General features: G+C 39.6%; 5 protein-coding genes across 5 annotated transcripts; 2 read left to right on the forward strand and 3 right to left on the reverse strand.

Annotated features, from left to right (window-relative positions):
- Positions 1-2,795: 2,795 nt before the first annotated feature.
- Positions 2,796-4,697, forward strand: LOC101306101. Its single transcript, XM_004309133.1, has 4 exons — positions 2,796-3,067; positions 3,205-3,289; positions 3,660-3,710; positions 4,618-4,697. The coding sequence occupies exons 1-3, from the start codon at positions 2,796-2,798 to the stop codon at positions 3,696-3,698; spliced, it is 396 nt and encodes a 131-aa protein (XP_004309181.1). The 3' UTR covers positions 3,699-3,710; positions 4,618-4,697.
- A 790-nt stretch (positions 4,698-5,487) lies between these two features.
- Positions 5,488-6,790, reverse strand: LOC101308517 (putative septum site-determining protein minD homolog, chloroplastic-like). Its single transcript, XM_004308007.1, has one exon. The coding sequence runs from the start codon at positions 6,768-6,770 to the stop codon at positions 5,784-5,786; it is 987 nt and encodes a 328-aa protein (XP_004308055.1). The 5' UTR covers positions 6,771-6,790; the 3' UTR covers positions 5,488-5,783.
- Positions 6,791-7,633: 843 nt separating this feature from the next.
- LOC101308815 lies at positions 7,634-10,008 on the forward strand. Its single transcript, XM_004308008.1, has 2 exons — positions 7,634-7,832; positions 8,744-10,008. Exon 2 carries the CDS (start codon positions 9,160-9,162, stop codon positions 9,802-9,804), a length of 645 nt encoding a protein of 214 aa, XP_004308056.1. The 5' UTR covers positions 7,634-7,832; positions 8,744-9,159; the 3' UTR covers positions 9,805-10,008.
- A 691-nt stretch (positions 10,009-10,699) lies between these two features.
- On the reverse strand, positions 10,700-13,593 carry LOC101306393 (deSI-like protein At4g17486-like). Its single transcript, XM_004309134.1, has 4 exons — positions 13,459-13,593; positions 12,640-12,901; positions 11,480-11,547; positions 10,700-10,978 (listed from the first exon to the last, which is right to left on the reverse strand). The coding sequence occupies exons 1-4, from the start codon at positions 13,591-13,593 to the stop codon at positions 10,700-10,702; spliced, it is 744 nt and encodes a 247-aa protein (XP_004309182.1).
- Positions 10,876-17,812, reverse strand: LOC101306688 (probable receptor-like protein kinase At5g24010-like). The gene is made up of 4 exons (XM_004309135.1): positions 15,214-17,812; positions 12,640-12,901; positions 11,480-11,547; positions 10,876-10,978 (listed from the first exon to the last, which is right to left on the reverse strand). Exon 1 carries the CDS (start codon positions 17,810-17,812, stop codon positions 15,323-15,325), a length of 2,490 nt encoding a protein of 829 aa, XP_004309183.1. The 3' UTR covers positions 10,876-10,978; positions 11,480-11,547; positions 12,640-12,901; positions 15,214-15,322.
- Positions 17,813-17,872: the final 60 nt, after the last annotated feature.

A 17,872-nucleotide genomic window follows, 5' to 3' on the forward strand; every position in this document is an offset into this window, starting at 1 on the left:
AGGGGTTTGTTGATTGCTCTTCTAAGGGTACAATCAAATTGAACTCATACGGTCAGGCAGTGGCGTAGCTAGCTAGTGGTCAAAAGGTTCAATTGAACCTTCTCAAATTTTAAAAAAAGCTTTATTAGCCTTAATGAACAAACGTAAATTGACATTTCTTCTTTGAAAAAATCTTAATTAATCTTAAATATCCTTCAACATCAATAGAATGAAACAAAAATTTATACTATTAAAATACTTAATCTAATTAATATAAATTGTGTGAATGGTTTCTTACCTTACTAACGTGTACTTTAATGCTTTGAATTTCATTTACAATTTTTTTTTTCATTACAATAAGCTAAATGGAAACAACACATTAATGTTTACCATGCATTGACACTATCTCTAGAAAAAGAAAAGGCAACACATTTTTCTCAATATTTACCGTGCATGAAATTTCAAAGTTATTTAAGATGATTATCGTGCTAGCTAGAGAGTGATTGAAAATGAATTTGATTTATTAGGTAATAAATTTTGACCCTTTTAAGTGACATTTCTAGCTACGCCACTACGGTCAGGGTTTGTCGAATACTAATCAAGGCTACAATCCATATTGAATTCGTATAGAACATTGAAGAGTGGCTACTAAGCTACGCGTAAAATACGTATACAAGATTTATACTTCAAGCACACGTAATATGTTAGCCGTAGGCAGTCAAGTTAGTCAAGTCCGTGAAGCAATTCGATCGATTAGGTAAGTGGGAAATAATCGAAGTATGAGTGAGATTATAATCCAACCCTATGAAGCCAGGTGTTCTGTGTTCATACAAAAGTGTAGGGGGCAAAACCTAAACAGGTTTCATGTCGCTGACTGCTGACTCGGTTCTGCATGTATCGTATAATTGAGCCTAAAGTAACACTATCATGGTGATCGATGTTTCCTCATGAACCAAACCGACCATTTTGTTTGTTTGGCAAGTCAATGACTAATGACTCATGGTTTAGCTACGTGTGGACTCTCCGGCTCTTCTCCAATCGTCCCCCCTCTTCCCAAACCTAACTTGTTCTTCTTCTTCCTTCTTCCTTGTTCTTCTTCTTCAATATAAAAACAAACATCACCACCGAAACCCTAATGGCACATGCACTGCCACCACCGCCATCCCAATCTCCATTTTTATAGAATACGACCTCCACCAGATCGTGCTCAGTTCTAGCTGATTAGTGGGGGGGAGTGTTTACATTTGAGTTTTCCAGATGAGGTCCAATGGAGTTTCCATATGACATCAAAGCCTGTTGCTAGTGTGCCTTTCTGTGGATAAAGAGCTTATCTTCCTATCAAGATGGTGATGTAATACTCCATTTTTGATGGTTGACTCGGGAATATTTAGGATTCGGGATAAATAATTTGTTGTTAAGATATTGCTCCTGGTTGTTACATTAATAATAAAGATTATTTAATGACTTTGATCGTAAAGTTATCGATGTTTATTGTAAAAGATTTTCATTGAATTAGGGTTTATAAATCCCGTTTTGTTTTTGGGTATGTTAGTATTTGCTTTATAAAAATGATTTTATAATGTGTTTAAACTTTTACAAATTTCAATTTTACCGGTACAAGATTCATGATATTTTCTATTATAATCGTGTAGATTTGAAGTGTCGAAATGTTCACGAAACGTAAACGAACATTTGATTCTGTCGATTCGGTACGTAAAAATATCTTGCCAGTTTTGCATCATTGGTGCTTCTTGCTCCACAATTCGACTAAACAAATAAAACAAGAAGGTGGGAGTGGGACTGGGGAATTAGGCCCATCTAGGCACTTTTTGTCTCCCATTTTTTTTTAGATTCGAGTGACGCGTTTTGCATTGTTAGCAAGCCACGTACAACCTAAAGCATTATTATAAATTTTATGATTATTGTTTAATGACCTGTCTTAATTCTTAAAAGAGGAAACCCAAATGAAAGTGTTAGTTTTATCTTCATCGAAAAAAAGGAAGTGTTTCTTTATCAAAATTGGTTACAAGGAGTATGTGACGTTATATAGTTGAACACGTCATTACACACTTGGGTGTATATGAACATGTCAACGAATTGTTTCAACTGGTTTTAAGGATTAAAATATTGATGATTTTGAAAATATCAATGGTTTGAAAAAATGAAATCTTGATAAATATATGAGAAAATATTGAATATTAATGGAAATTTTACCAAATTTTTATATAAAACTTGTATATTAAACCAAAAATAAACTAAATATAAAATTTCAAAAAGATATGAAAATTAATATTAGTGTGCTTGTAAAAAATGGAAATTTCAAGGAAATATCGAGGTTATCGTGGAGATTTTAATCCTTAAATCAGGATCTAATCAGAAAAAAATGAAAGTAGTGTGAGTTTGTAAAATTATAGAAAACATTTGAGTTGTGATTTTTAAGTTTCGTCTATCTAAGAAATGTTTAAAGACAGTACAATTTTGACATGAACATAAGAATATGTGATTTCAGTCACAGTTCAGTCAAAAATTGTGAACATAAGAACAATTTTCATCAAAATTCATGATTTTGGTGTGGTTTATATTTTTTTTTGTTGTTGAGAAAATAATAGGATTCAGTTTTCATGAAATGGTGCATGAAGTTTCTTTAGTCTTTTATTTCATTTCTCCTTCAGGTGAAAATCGGAAGATAATAATCAAGCATTGGGCATCACAGCAATGAGAATTGGGCCTTAATAAACGCAAGCTTAATCAGCGCCCAGGGCCCAAAGTCGTTGTTATATTTTAGTCCCCAAACGCGCCACCGTTTACACTGAAAAATGAAATCCCCGGCAACTCCGTCCGTCAAAAACCCTCAATTTTCCCGCCAAATTTACAGCGAAGCCAAAACCTTCACTTCCAGAAACTTCTCCGCAAGATCTCCGGCCACTCCGAACCCAGCCAATCGGAAAATCCGTGTAGGCCTCGACGGAAAAACAGTCGAAGCTTCTCGATCTCGACGAAGTTCAAAACCGAGAGAGCGAGAGAATCGGAGAATTCAAGCAACGAAGAGTTGGACTCTTCCGCGCTGGCCATGCTCGCAATTAAACAGGTAAAGCTTGATTTTCAAGCCCTAGTTCTCAGTATAGTTGCTCATGAAATTGCTCTAGTTAATTGTGGTAGTTGATTTCTTAGTGGAATGATAGTTGTTTTTATGGATTTTGGCTAATTGATTTGGTGTTTTGGTAGGGTTTTGAGGTTAGCGGCTCCGGATATGGGATGGAGTAGCTTCATGGATGCATATAGGCCATTCAGTGACAAATGTTCAAAGGAGGTGAGTGCCAAGATTACTGGATGCTGTTGTTGTTTCAAGTGTTATCCCGCAAGACAGTGTGGAGATTTGGTATGCAAAGTCGGTTGGAGTAGCCGTGTGAGTACTTTACCTTTTTGGTTTGCCAATTGGAGATGCAATGTTGAAAATTTCTTTTGAGTTTTGCTGGTAGGAAATGTGATAGGTTATATTTAGTTTATTAGCCGAGCAGTTGAAGTGTTGGTAATTGTGCGCTTCTGTGCTATGCTAAAGGATAACCAAGTGAGCTATTGTTATGAGATATGGTACTTCAGTAGTTCAGAGGTTTGTTTATACAAGTGTGCGACATTTGTTGTTCTGCTTGGTTTCTTATTGTAATCACTTTCTGAGACAGGTACAAGCAAGACAATCGGTTACAATCTTATTGCTGTAAGCGGTAGTCATGGTGAGAATGATTATAAGCTATTATCCTCGTGAATCATAGTTATGCTAGCTTTACACTGTCAACATGGGTTTATATAGAAGTTTATGGTGATCTATATGCTGCCTATTAGATAAGTGTAGCCAAATGTTTTTACAATGAATTTTAGTATTCTTGACTTTAAATTGCAGTATAAGTAGGAGCACTAAAATTATGAACTGTCTGTACCTCTGTGATGAATCTAGAAAGTTGTAGTTGATATAGTTTTAGTCCTGAATTCATTAGATTTTGAAATTGTTATCTGAACTGTTTTTTTTAATGTTATCTGAGTATCTTGTTGGCAATGTTAAATAGGTTGGTTAGTCTCCTCTTGTCTTTTGCTTCAGTAGAATGTAGGAGATTTGCTTAGTTTGCGATCTTGCGAAAATGTTTGTGTATAGGCTGATGAATATGATGGTTGCTTCCTGGAATTATCACCTTGTATAGCTGTCGTAACAAATCTGCATCGGGAGAATGTTGATATTTTCCAAGACGATGAAGCAGTTTATCTACTTTTCATAAATTCCTGAATCTAATCAGGGTGGGAGGTCATGGGATTGGTGCATTGCTCTACTATTTTTAAATTCTGGTGCAAACGGTTGTAGGCATTCTAGAAGTGTTGTGTGCTTACCAAATTGTATACCAAGAAAAATAATGAGATTTGCTTAAGTTGATGCATAATCCATCTCAGCTTCTAGCGTTTGTTTATCCTTTATATGATTCCTTAATAGTTATTTACTCAATTTCCTGTAAATGCATTCTCATGAAAAAAGTTCTCTAATGAACTTCAAATTATGTTATACACTTTGTACTAATTGGTTATTCAATGTACTTTTGCTTACCATACAAGCTGTGCAGTATGTTGTAATTAAAATACTTCGGTTTTCCACAGTCAGGGTGCATATTCCTTGCTGACCGATGGAAAGCAAGCAATAGGATCAGACACTTTGAGCCATCTAAGGCATTTTCCACTGGAAAAAGGTTGCAGTGGCTATAAGATAAGAACTTATGGAACTGCAGGTTCTAACGAATGGAGTGCATCATCAATCAGGCCAAATTTAAAGGGTGGCAGTACACTGGTATGTAGTGATTACTGAATGCTTTGTTGTGCATTTTGATGCGACTTATTAAACAAAATACTGTACTTTATCTTTTGCTGTTATGTACTTGTATTTGTCATATAGATAAATGATGTACTGAAACTTTAATTGGTATTTGCTTCTCTCTCTCCTTCCAATCTCCTGCAGTGTCATTGGGTGCGCTCAGTGGTAGACATCACTCTACAGATTCCATGAGTTCATAATGTCCTCAATTCACTAGCAGTGAGTATCCCACCGCACTGAGTACAATGTTTCTCATCACAACGAAAATCTTGCCTCTTCCTATGTGAATCATATCATTAACTATCAGTACTTCCTGACATTTCATATTGTTTCTCTCCACTGTAACTTTGGTGCAGAGATGAGGAAATTTGTTTCTCGCCACAATAACTTTGGTGCAGAGACAAGGAAAGATGATAACTAAACTCGAAAATGACTGGGTAGGAAGTTGAAAGTTCATTTGGTTGCTAAGTGCATACAAGGTACGTATCTTCCAGGATACCTTCTGTATTTATGTTGTCTTTAGATGAATGCATATTCTTATTACAGAAGTATTGAACTTTGTATTGAATTATAGCATATCAACAGATATAAGCATAAGGAGCCAAATTCATCAAATGGAAATGCAAAGATCAGGCACGAACTTTTCAGTCCATAGAGTTCAACAGACAGGTACCAATTCTCATTGTTTCTCATTCGAGTAAATACAGCACATTATACTTGAACAAATAACCACAAAAAATGAACCCACTAAATCTAAGCCAAGCCAACAGAGACTAGAGAAAGACAACATAGAATTGAATTCAAGAAGAAAAAACGAACTTTACTCTCTGACTCTGTACACAACTTCTCACTCCCTAATCATGAACAATTTCATCTGCAGATAAACTCACTCAACCAAAAGAAAACTAGCCAACTTCGGATCAGTATCACTTCGAACAGGGCAAGACTCTAGTCTTCACCCTCCGAAAAATGAGAAGAAGCTGCGTTTCTTAGGCTCTTCCTCAACCATGACAGCCTTCATAGTGTCCTGCTCAACAAGCCTCCACGCCGCCTGCTCAAAAGCCAGTCCAGCCAATGTGGGTGGCCTATTCAAAACCAGAGGGTACCCTCTATTAGTACTCCGAATCACCTCCGTGTCCTCCGGAATCATCCCCAACAACGACAATCCCAGCATCTCCTGCACGTCCAGCACAGACATCATGTCCTCCCCTTTGATCATATCAGTCCGAACCCGGTTCACCATCATCTTAATGTCCCTAATTCCATCACACTCCAGCAGCCCAATGACTCTGTCGGCATCTCGCAAGCTGGTAATGTCCGGTGTGGTCACCAGCACGGCCTCATTGGCCGGAGTGATTGCGGTGATGAACCCGGCATCAATGCCGGCCGGGCAGTCGATGAGGATGAAGTCCGGGGACCCTTCCGGCCGGGCCTTCAACGCGTCGACGACCCAGACGAGGGCTTTGCCGCCGAATCCCATCGGCAATTTGGATCTGGGCTTGGAAATGCAGAGTAATTCGAAGTTGGACCAGCGCTTGTCACGAACGAGAGCCTGGTCGAGGCGGCAGTCGCCGTTGAGGACCTCGACGACGGTGTAGTTGACGCGATTCTCGAGGCCGAGGAGGAGGTCGAGGTTGCGGAGGCCGACGTCGGCGTCGATGGCGACGACGGAGAAGCCGAAGCGGGCGAGGGAGAGGCCGACATTGGCGGTGGTGGTGGTCTTGCCGACGCCGCCTTTGCCGGAGGTGATGACGACGACGCGGGGGGTGTCGCCGGAGAGCTGGGGCTTGCGGTTGTATTGGAGGAGGGAGCGGACGGTGAAGGGGGAGGAGTTGGGTTTTAGGGTTTTGGGGTTGCGGAAGGGTTTAAGGGCGGCGGCGCCGCGGTTTGGGGTGAAGGAGGGTTTGGGATTGAGGGCGGGGAGGAGGTGAAGGGCGAGCATTGCGGCTTATAGCTCTTGTTGGAGTTTAAGGAGGAATCATTAGGAGAAGAAGTAGACCATTTTTTGAGGAGACTGAGACTTTGAGAGTGAAATGTGCAAGATAAACGAACACTGCCCTTTTCACTTTTCAGCTCAAGGTAGTTGTTTTTCCTTTTTCTTTAATCGTAATAAATAAATAAATATTTACGGATCACTTTAGTGATTCCGGATTCTAGCATGATATGAGAAGGCTTCGATTTACTCTTTACTTATAGTCGTTCTTCCTTTGGTTGGCATGTATGGAGCTTCAAATTACTTTGCATCTATCAATTGTATTACTAGCTTGTGTAGTCGTGGGTTCTTATCATTGTCGATCTTTGAGGCATTTAGAGAAAGTAGTTTTTATAAAACATCTTCAGTGTATGGTGTGTATCTATACATGTTTTTGTAAATGACTAAGATTAGATGATACAATACAAATACATGATGGTCCTCACATATAAGTTGTATGAATAGCTAAGATTACATTACGTACTTACATGTCGTACATACAAGAATTTTAGTTTTTGTATACATTACCCTAGGATCACTGTGGGGCCAACTCCGGATGTTGTAATTTGGGCTTCGACCCCTACAATGTTGGCCCAAAGCCCAGATTCGCCGGCACCAGTTAGAACTTCGCCGAAGCGTTATCCGCTTATCCCCTTCCACCTACACTATACAAGTAGACGGCTATTACAATCCAACCTTTCCCAGATCTATAATCCCAGCCGTTGAATAAAAAACAAGTAGATATATTCTCAGGGAAAGCGCGAAAAGTCAGATATTCTAGATTTACTATTTCAATCCCTCGCCACGCGTCGCGTTCCGACTGGCGACGCGGACGATCACTCTCCTGGGGTTCGGTTATTTCTCTGTTACGAAATTTTCAGTTTCTTCTCCTTTTCTCTTCTTCTTCCACAACTCCTCAACAACTCTCTCTCTCTCTAGAGATTCAACTAATTCCGATCTGACTTCGGAGTTCGAATTCCGGCGGATGAGCTTCAGATCCCGGCGTTCGCTTCCACCTTTTGTCTAATTCCGGTTCGCTTTCTTGAACTTTCTCTCGGTTTTTCAATTTCGTTTGATTTTGATTTGTGATTTGTATATCGGATTATTGGATTTAGGATTAGATTTGTGTGGTTAGGTTGATCGGTGATTGGATCCGATAGGTTTGTGATTGTTGAATTTGGAGCTGTTTAGATGACGCGGCTACGCGTTTGGTTTGTGATGAACTCAGTTTTTGGTGTACAGATCTGGTTGGTTGTGTATTGAATTGAGCAAACTAGATGCGACGTTTTGTGTTGAAATTGAATGAAAGTTGAATCAGTTGGCTTAAAATTGCATGAAGTTTTTATTCTCTATTTTTGTGCAGTTATTGATTTGGAACTTTGGCTGTATCGAGTTGGTATTGTTTTGTCAAGGAGATTGGATTGATCTAGTTTTGTTGTTTATGATTCAGATTTGGATTGATCTAGTTTTGTTGTTTATGATTCAGATTTTTATCTTTAGGACCTTGGGGATATAGAGGTTGTGTTCAGAGTTGACTCACTGGTTCAGTGATTTGTGGAAGTTTTGATGAGTTCGGTATTAGATCTGACTTGTTTGAGAGATCTCTCTACTGGACCTGGATAATCTAGGTGTTATTTTGGTGGCTTGTGTTGTCTATATTGTGGATTCCTTTTTATCAAGTGTGTGCGCGCATAACTGAATTCATGGTATTCAATCAAGTTGGGTTGAAATTTGTTTATAAGTGATTTTTGAAGTTATGAGTGTTAATTAGTTTTGTGTGATTGTAGCTGTTGTGAGATATGAAGAATTATTGGAGATCTATTGATGTGTTGGACTTATTTGTACAATTAGACATATGTACTGAGGTGACAACTACAATAGAGGTTGAGATGTTTCACCTTGCTGATAACCCATGTTGACCGTCTTTATCTTTTTTTCTGCAGTGAGGAAGGCCATGTGAGCGGTTTTGAGCTGATTGTTATTATTGCTTCAATAGTTGGCATTTGATGATCAGTTCTTTTAGTATGATGACCATGGGAAAATGCAAAGGTTGTGGGAAATTAGGAAGAATGATGCCAAGGGGTGGATCTGTGAATGCGTATCAATTTGCCCTTCAGTTGTCTCCTGTTGTTTCTGTCTGGGATTGCATCGTACGCAAAATGAGGTATTCTTACAGACCTGAGTGGGTGTAGTTGTGAGGATCATAGTAGTATATTAGTTTTCAACAAGAAAATTAATTGAATTTTATTTAGAAATATAGAAAACTAAGGGGACATAGTTATAGGGAAAATGTATACACTTTAGAGGAATTTCAAAGTAAGTTATAACAAAGTGAGCTGTTTAGAGGTTGTTAGTCTCAATGGATAAAATGGAGTGTAATAAAGTGCAACCTGTTATGAGAAAAGTTAAGAAGAAGCAGGTGAAGGATGAGTTGGATCGTCAGAAACAGGCTGAGAAAAAGAAGAGACGCTTGGAGAAAGCTCTTGCTACTTCAGCTGCCATCATCTCTGAACTAGAAAAGAAAAAACAAAAGAAGAAAGAAGAGCAACAAAGGCTTGATGAAGAGGGTGCTGCAATTGCCGAGGCTGTTGCCCTGCATGTTCTAGGGGATGATGACTCTGATGACAGGTGTGAAATAGTTTTGAACAAAGATGAAGTGCTCATGTCCTGGGATTGTCCAGGTGATATTGACTTGTTTATGGGTGGAGCCAGGGCTTGCTATCCTTATCAGGATTCCGCAAGGTGTTCACTTGAAGGGATGGGGTGGGGATCTAATGCTTACAGATCAGGGTTCAAGTGGGGTGGTTTGGGGAACAGTGAATGGTCGTTCTCTACTGGGCCTTATGGAAGGGATTACCACAGTTCTTCATTTTGCCAGGAAGCAGGTTGGGTGCCAACAGGATTTGCTGCTGATCTCTTCGCGGCACAGGCTGTTTCATCTCTCCAGATTGCAGAGGATTCACATGAAGGCACAATTGTGCTTGATGGAATGCTAAGACGGTAGATGACATCTGAGTCAAATGTTCATGTTATTGTAAACTAGCATGGGTTGTATTACCAATAATAATGTTCTGTATATAATCTTGCGAATGTTTGCTTTCATGAGATACACCAACTCTTCCTCAGTTTGATCAATGTATCAGAGCCATGCGCTCTTAATTTTCTTTTTATAATTTCTCGGAGGCTGCACAGTTCCAAGAGCAGCACTAAATCATTACTCTTGTTTCTTTGTGAGGTGAAACAATGTGGTTTTCAAGGATCTTTACTGGAACAAAATGCTGTGAATATGAATGTCACCGGATTCCATTATGACACCCATATATGGGAATGTAATTTTGAGAGGTCCAAGCATTTACTTCCTCTTTTGAAAAGAAGAGTAATATATTGGCGTGCAATACTTTCTCCAACATATGCCAACTCTCATCACGAAGTCGTCGTGTAGACTTCTCCTTTGCTGAGGCTATTGCCTTGCATGTTCTAACCGGACGAAGTTCTCAATATTTCGAAAGCAAAATCAAATGTGCCAATGAACATCGGTCGGCAGAAGTGTCCTCATGGTTGAATCAAAAGCAAATAAGATACAACATCTACCGAGGAATTGAGGAACTCTGTCAAAAGATGTGAAAACTCAAAGACAGAACCATATCAGCCGGAAAAAGAAGAAGAAAAAACACAGGAGAACCAATGAAATCAACTTCGCATTATAAGCAACTACAAGCTTGGACAATCAATTGAATATATTGCAGTTTTCTGGGGAACTGATGGGCAAATCCAGTTCAACAACAAAATAAATCTTTTACTGATACACAATTACAACATGAATGGCCTTTTGCACAAATTCAACTAGTACATGTTGCAAACATGAGCTAGTACATGTTGCAAACATGAGATTACAAAACCTAACCATTGTGCAATGGTTGAGAAGGTTGTGGCAGCGGCAAATCAGAAGCTGTCTGCTGTTGCGGCCTAAGAGCATTCTCTTCACTATCATATTCAGAACTACTAGACGGTTTGGCTCCTGTAGTGATTAGGTTTTTGAACCAAGCTCCTTGCAATCTAGGGGCTCCTCTATTTGAATTTCCAGAGGCTTCAGGAGAACCTATGTTGTTAGTGACGCCAACAAGGAAACGATAAGCAACTTTGCTCGCCGATACAATCTCTGTCTTTGCTTGTTTCAACTGCAAACCATGAAACTGTCAGACTAAAAATGCGATAAAGCAACAAAGTATATAGTAACATTGAGTAAATGACAAGAACCCACACTTAGTTATGCAAACCATCAATTATGTATAGGCCAAAGCAAAGAACAAAGAATGGGCCACACAAGTGTAAGCAAATTCACAAAGAGCATATACCTTAATAGCAAGAGTTTAACTATGATGACCATATTAGTAATAAGTTACAATAGTACTCCACATTTCATTAAAAATGAAATGTGAGGATAGGCATCATAATATCCAAAATGAGGCCAAATCAAACAATTCTGCAAACTTCAAAAATTTCATCAATGTATGCACTGTGCACATGCTACCACCATGGGCACTGAAAATCAAACTTAAAAACAAGCATCCCGCAATGATAATCAGATTGAAATAACCAGATTGAAACAGAGATAATATCAGCAATGACAAAATCTAGCTGAACACCCCGGATTATGCATTCAACAGAAGATAACTCACTCGAACTGCTGTGTTTCCTGCTACTTCCATTGCAGCATCACCGGCATGTGCAAAGCGATTAACCCAGCCTGTGAATAAAAGCTATAAGACCAGGTGCCACAATAATTTAAAAGCATCCATTTTTCACATGCAAAGGCATAACAGCACTACAACAACAACCAGACACTCATCTTAACAGCATATTATGGAAATGCCTAATCAATATGTAGCAAGAAGGTTCAAATACATAATTAATTACAAAGTATAGGGAAGCGAGGCACATGTATGCACTTTAACAGTGTAGTTCCAAGACAAGGCATGTAAAGAATCAAACCCGAACAAGACACTTTTCAAAAAATCAAGAAAAATTATAACAGTAGTGAAAATATGTATCCTCATGATAGAGGACACTTTCTCAAAGAAATGTGGACAGAAGAAAACATACTGGCATGGTTGTCATGGAGCCCCCTGGCTGCGCACCACCCACCAATAAATGACTAAAGACAAAGATTATGTAATGACTTTGAAAACACATAAAAAAAACATCTTAAAAGTATCATCATCTGAATTTTGTACCATCAAGTTCACTACATGGATGAAAAAGAAAATGCAAAATAGAAAAAACCATCAAATTGATCATTTCCCCAAATTTGCTGTACTCGATGGTGGCCACAGAGGGTGATCAAGGAAACAAGTTTGAAGGGTGGCATGAGCACTGCTCTGGATATCAAATAAAAACCATTCTTAACATGAATCCAACAAAATAGACTTGCCAGAAAACAATAACAATGTGGGATTAAAATTATAGTATTGTTTTAAATTCATCCCACAGTACACAAGGATTGGCTACGAAAATAATCTTAGCGACTCCCTATTCAAGCAACAGGTCCAGACGCAACTATCTATAGCTATCCAAAATCAGTAGCATAAATATGACCGATTTGCATATTAGTGGCTAATTTGCCAACAAGGGAAGCCACCTTAACATCATTTCTTAAACGTCATCAAATTAATCAATACCACACACACACACACACACACTTATCAGGGCAATCAACACGTACATGGACAACTCACTGAGCCTTTTACTTATTGTCAGTTAAGTAATCCCTGAGTTGCATAGCATAATCATTCAAGCTCGAGAATGACTTGTAAACAACACAGTCAAACAATAATATTACCTGGAAGCTTTGGCACCCCAAGTCTTTCGCATAGCTCATCACAGAAGTGGTTGCAATTTTTTGATAACAAGTCATAAGTATACCCAGGCCACTCTCTACTAAGCTCCCTCAAGATTTGATTGACCTTAAAGATTGAACAATCTGTTGTCCCAAGGACGATGGATTCGCGATACGTGTACATTGGATTTTTTCCTGAAGGACAACTGAAAACACCACTTCCTTGTTCACAAAACCCAAATGACCATTCATCTTCTCCATAAACCTGTCATATACAGTAACAACAATCATATTAGACCTTGTGCCAATAAAGAAGATACCATCAAGGACTGCAATACTGTAGTCATTCAGAAACCAAATGAATGCATGAACTACGGCGAACTATAGGAATCTTCTGATGAAGCTGAACCCTCTTAATAGCCAAAAAAAAAACAGCCCAAACTCTAAACAGTGTCATGATATAGATCCCTAGCGCTTCTTAGTGCACAATTCAAACCGAAAAGAACAGTTCTAGCAAAGGCATTCCGCATCCACCACACTGTGAAACACTAATTCCGCTAACTCAAAACAGTAAATTGCGAAATTCACAAACAACTTAAAAGCAAAATGTACAACCAAGACCAAATCCAATTAGCAAACTAACAATTAGCAACACATACGAGCTGTCAATCAAAAGTCAACACCACAGGTCATCTCTACAATCAAAATGAACACATAATCACACCGAATCACAGTGAACCTAAACCGAAAGCTCGAAAACCCTAGATCTCTACAAGTCTATAATACTCCTAGAGAAAAATACACACAGAGAGGAAGAGAGACCTGAACGGCGCTGTGGAAGATGCCGCCGAGGCCAATACCGTCCTTAAAGATCTTGTTGATCTGCATAATGGTGCTGTTCGTCTTCTCCGATCCACTATTCGTCACATCGTATATATGCAGCACCACCTCCGCCATCTTTCCTCGCCGCAATCACAAACCCTAACCCCAAAATCCAATCCAAAATCACAAACCCTAACCCTAACACCTCTCCTTCTCCACCTCTCGAACTAATCCACTTCGCGCCTCCGCCGCTCTCTCGGCGATTCTCCGGTTTCCTTGATCGGAATATTCCCTCCTCGATTCTCTCAATTTCTCAGACTCTTCTCTCTTCTCTCTCTCTCTCTCTCTCTCTCTCTCTCTCTCTCTCTCTCTCTCAGTCTTTCAATTTTGAAATAAGAGCACAACTGATTCTGGTAGTTTTCAAACACCGAATCATCGTGGTCTTTTTGGCCTTTTCTCGCTTTTTTGAGGGGCATTTCGGGAACGAAAATAAGCCCCGAAAGTTTTGGGGAATTACGGGAGTGGCAGACATTAGGACAGCTGGCCGTGAATGGGGTTGATGATTAGTTCCAAGTTGGATGTGTGGACCTACGTGTCACGCCGCGCGAATTATCAACGGTTTGGGCAGACTGTCTGGATTACCATTCTACCCCTCGTCGACGTCGGTAGCTTTGCGACAGAGTGAAGCATCCGGCGTCGTTTTGAAGGATTCCACGTCATGACTTGTTCTTGGGAGAGAGTCAAAACTAGGAATGGTAAACGATGATGATGCTTGTTCTTGTATTCTAATTGCCAACTAATCATTAATTAAGTTGGACTTTAACTTCAAACTACTTATTATGTATTTCTTAATCATATAAAAAACTTTAGATTTAGATAGGCGCCTAACTAATTATCTCGTTCATATTAAGGAATTGAAATTTGCACTCTATTCTTATGTCGTTGACATTCTTACAAGTCATTCACACACAATGTTACTCGAGCCATTGTGTGACTGTAGATAGTAAAAAAGGGATCGACAACACTTTTTTACATCGATGGTAACCAATGATGACCCAAAAAGTGATTAAAAGAACCCACTTTTTTGAGTAGGGATACCAGCTCCCACAATCTCATTCTCACCAGATCCTTATACAGATTGGTAGTGTTTCAGCTACCAAATGCATCATGTAAGACATTAAAGACATGAAATGCTTCACCAGATCATTGCTAGTTGACACTTCTGTAAAGAATCACCTATAAAGTTTGGACCCATTTCTTGTGGATGTGGTTATGCATTTGCTTCTCACTCATTTTAAATTTATTGTTCTTTTTTTTTTTTTGGCTAGAACAGGGACTGGAGAACTCTCCAATCCCAATTTATTAAGGAAAAAGAGAAAGTCAGAAGAATAGATCTAAAGTTTGAGTACAAGATGGTTGCTTTTAGTTCAGAACAGCTAGCTTTGCCAGCTAGAACATTTCCATTTCTGAAAATATGAAAGCTTCCGATGACTCATTGTCACCATGTGTATGATTTATGAGATTCAATGAATATAGGCTTCTTTGGTTTGAACTGGAGCTTGAAAAATGGAAAACACATAAATGAAAAGTAGCAAACATTAGCAGTTTATGTACTCTTAGTTACATACATCATTAAGATAGGGAGAGACATCTGAGAAATTCATCGCAGTTGAATAACGAACATCATGATATAAGATTAAGAGCAATCAGAAGAAAATTGAATATGTGAAGGCACTTGATACTTTAGAAACATACCTCTAAGATTTGACTCAGTGGTAGTACACAACTCCTAATATGGAGAGTGGTGATCCTTAAACTTCTTGTATAGTATTGATTATATATTGCAGGACAAGCCTAATTAAGGCTATCTGCCATCATTGGTCATCAACTGAGAAAAGACTTGGCTGGTATTGATCTCAGAACTAATGCCATCATGTTCTGATCTTCTTATGCTGGGAGAGGGATCTTCAAGAGGATTACTGTTTGTGGGAAGCTCATTACTCTCACCGCCTACGGGCAGTTCTTGTCGTGGCCCAGATTCCTGAAGTTGAAGGGCATACTCTAAATTCCACAATACATCACCAATGGTTGGCCTATCAGCACCATATTCAGCCAAACATTTCTCTGCTGTTTCGCCAAACTTCTTCAGAGAGCTCGGTTTGATGTGTCCAACAAGATGGGGATCAATGATTTTTTCAAGCATGCCCTTCTTCTGCCACTGCATTGCCCATTCACCTAAGTTCACTTGCTCTCTTTCAACCAGTGGATCAACAGCAGGCCTAGCGCAAAGCACTTCAAAGAGCACAACACCGAACGAGTAAACATCGGACTTGTCAGTAAGCTGCTGCCTCCTGAAGTACTCAGGATCAAGATATCCGAAGCTACCTTTTACCCCGGTACTTACATGAGTTTCATCAAGACATGGCCCTGATCTCGAAAGACCAAAATCAGCCACCTTAGGCACATAATTATCATCAAGCAAAATGTTAGTTGATTTGATGTCACGGTGTATGATGCCTTGAGCAAAGCCTGTATGAAGGTAGTGAAGGCCTCTTGCTGATCCAATGCATATTTCAAGTCGTTGCTTCCATGACAAGGGTGGAAGCCCTGAACCATACAAATGTTTCTTCAAGGGCCCTTTTTCCATATATTCATAAACCAGTATCATTTCTGACTGTTCCTCACAATATCCCATAAGTGATACAAGATGCTGGTGCCGAATTTGGGACAATACTGTTATTTCAGTCTGGAATTCTGGCAGGCCTTGCCTGGAGCCAGGCACACCTCTCTTCACAGCTACCTTTGTATTGTTCCTCAGGACTGCTTTGTAAACCATTCCAAAACCACCAGAACCAACAATTAGCTTCTTATCGAAGTTATTTGTTGCTGCTTGTAATTCAGCAAAAGGGATTTTCAAGCAATAGTATCCATTTGCGCCCGGAGATGCAAGTGCTGTCCTCTCAGACATTCTACTATGTGAACTACCCCCATATACCCTTAATGGTGTCCAATTCGCACTTTCTGAAGGTCTGGTTTGTAGTTTCTTCTTCGTTTTCTTGCGCTTTAAAGCAAGTAAAACTGCAATCACTGCCAAACACAGAACAAGAAAGCCTCCTCCAACAACTGGAGCCACCCAAATCCATATGTTTTTCTTCTTAGAAGCAGTAGACACATTTTGCGCATGTAAATTGGACACATTCACCATTCTCATGATCTCTGCCCCATTCAATATTGCATTACTCCTCATAGGACTACTGATATCAGAAGGACCAACACTGACTTCTATCACCCCCGAATCATCTGAATCCACAACAAAATCAATATAGACAGGAGACGCAAGCTCGTTGGATGCCATCACCGATAGATCAACATCCCGGTATGCAGCATATCCATTGATATACACATCAAAGTACAGCAAGTTTAGCGATTTGCTTACAATATCACAGAAATGCAGCCTAACTAAATGCGGAGCACCACCAAAAGCCACTGGAAACTTCCATGTAATATTAAACATCTCAGCTACAGTTGAGTTATCCTTATTCATCTCCTGCGCAGTCATATAAACATTCTCCGGCGCAATCTCCCTAGTTGCACCTCCACTCTGATAATTCGGCACATGAGTAGTCGAGGCACGCTTAGCAGCCGATTTCAGAACAAGATACTCCTCATCAGGGACCCAAAATCTCCACAAAGTGTCATTAAAAGGAGTCAAATTTGAACCCCCAACATTGATCCTATGTATAGTCTCCAAAACCTGTGAAGAAAGATTTCTGTACTCATCTACATTGTCACTCACCAACTTAACACCATAGTCCAAAATAAGGTCATCAGGAGCTGTGAAAACTTCAATTGCATTCACATAACCGAAACCCGAATTTCCCAAAGGACTAAACACAATCTCAAGCACATTGGTCTCGGATTTAATTATATATTCTCTTATCACTGTTCCATTTACATGTGCATGAGTAAAAATAACAAGCAGGTTAACCGAAATGGTGTAGTTAGCCGACCTCAAATCGAAACCCTGAGCCGAAAACGGTGAGAAGTGAAAACGTACCAAGTGAGTTCCGATTTTCTTGATGCTGAAGCTATAGCTTGAAGTAGTAGTGAAAACTCTTGCTGTGTTGTAAAGGGAGGGTGAAGTTTGAGGTGGACTTTTGTTGGTGACTGAAATGGACCGGGCGGGGGAGACAAAACCCGACCCGGAATTGGAGTCTCCGAGGAAGACGCGGTTGAAGAGGGAGGCATTGGAGGAGGAGCCACAGTTGAGGAGGTAGTTGTCTGAGGGAGTGAAGGAGGCTGAGAAGTGGAGGAGAGAGAGGAGTGTTAGAGAGAGAAAGTGAAAGTTGTCCATGGAAGAAGAGAGAGAGAGAGAGAGAGAGAGAGAGAGAGAGAAGAAGAGAGTAGGAAGACA

The sequence above is a fragment of the Fragaria vesca genome, linkage group LG7 (genome assembly GCF_000184155.1).
Source record: "Fragaria vesca subsp. vesca linkage group LG7, FraVesHawaii_1.0, whole genome shotgun sequence".
NCBI classification, from domain to species: Eukaryota; Viridiplantae; Streptophyta; class Magnoliopsida; order Rosales; family Rosaceae; genus Fragaria; species Fragaria vesca.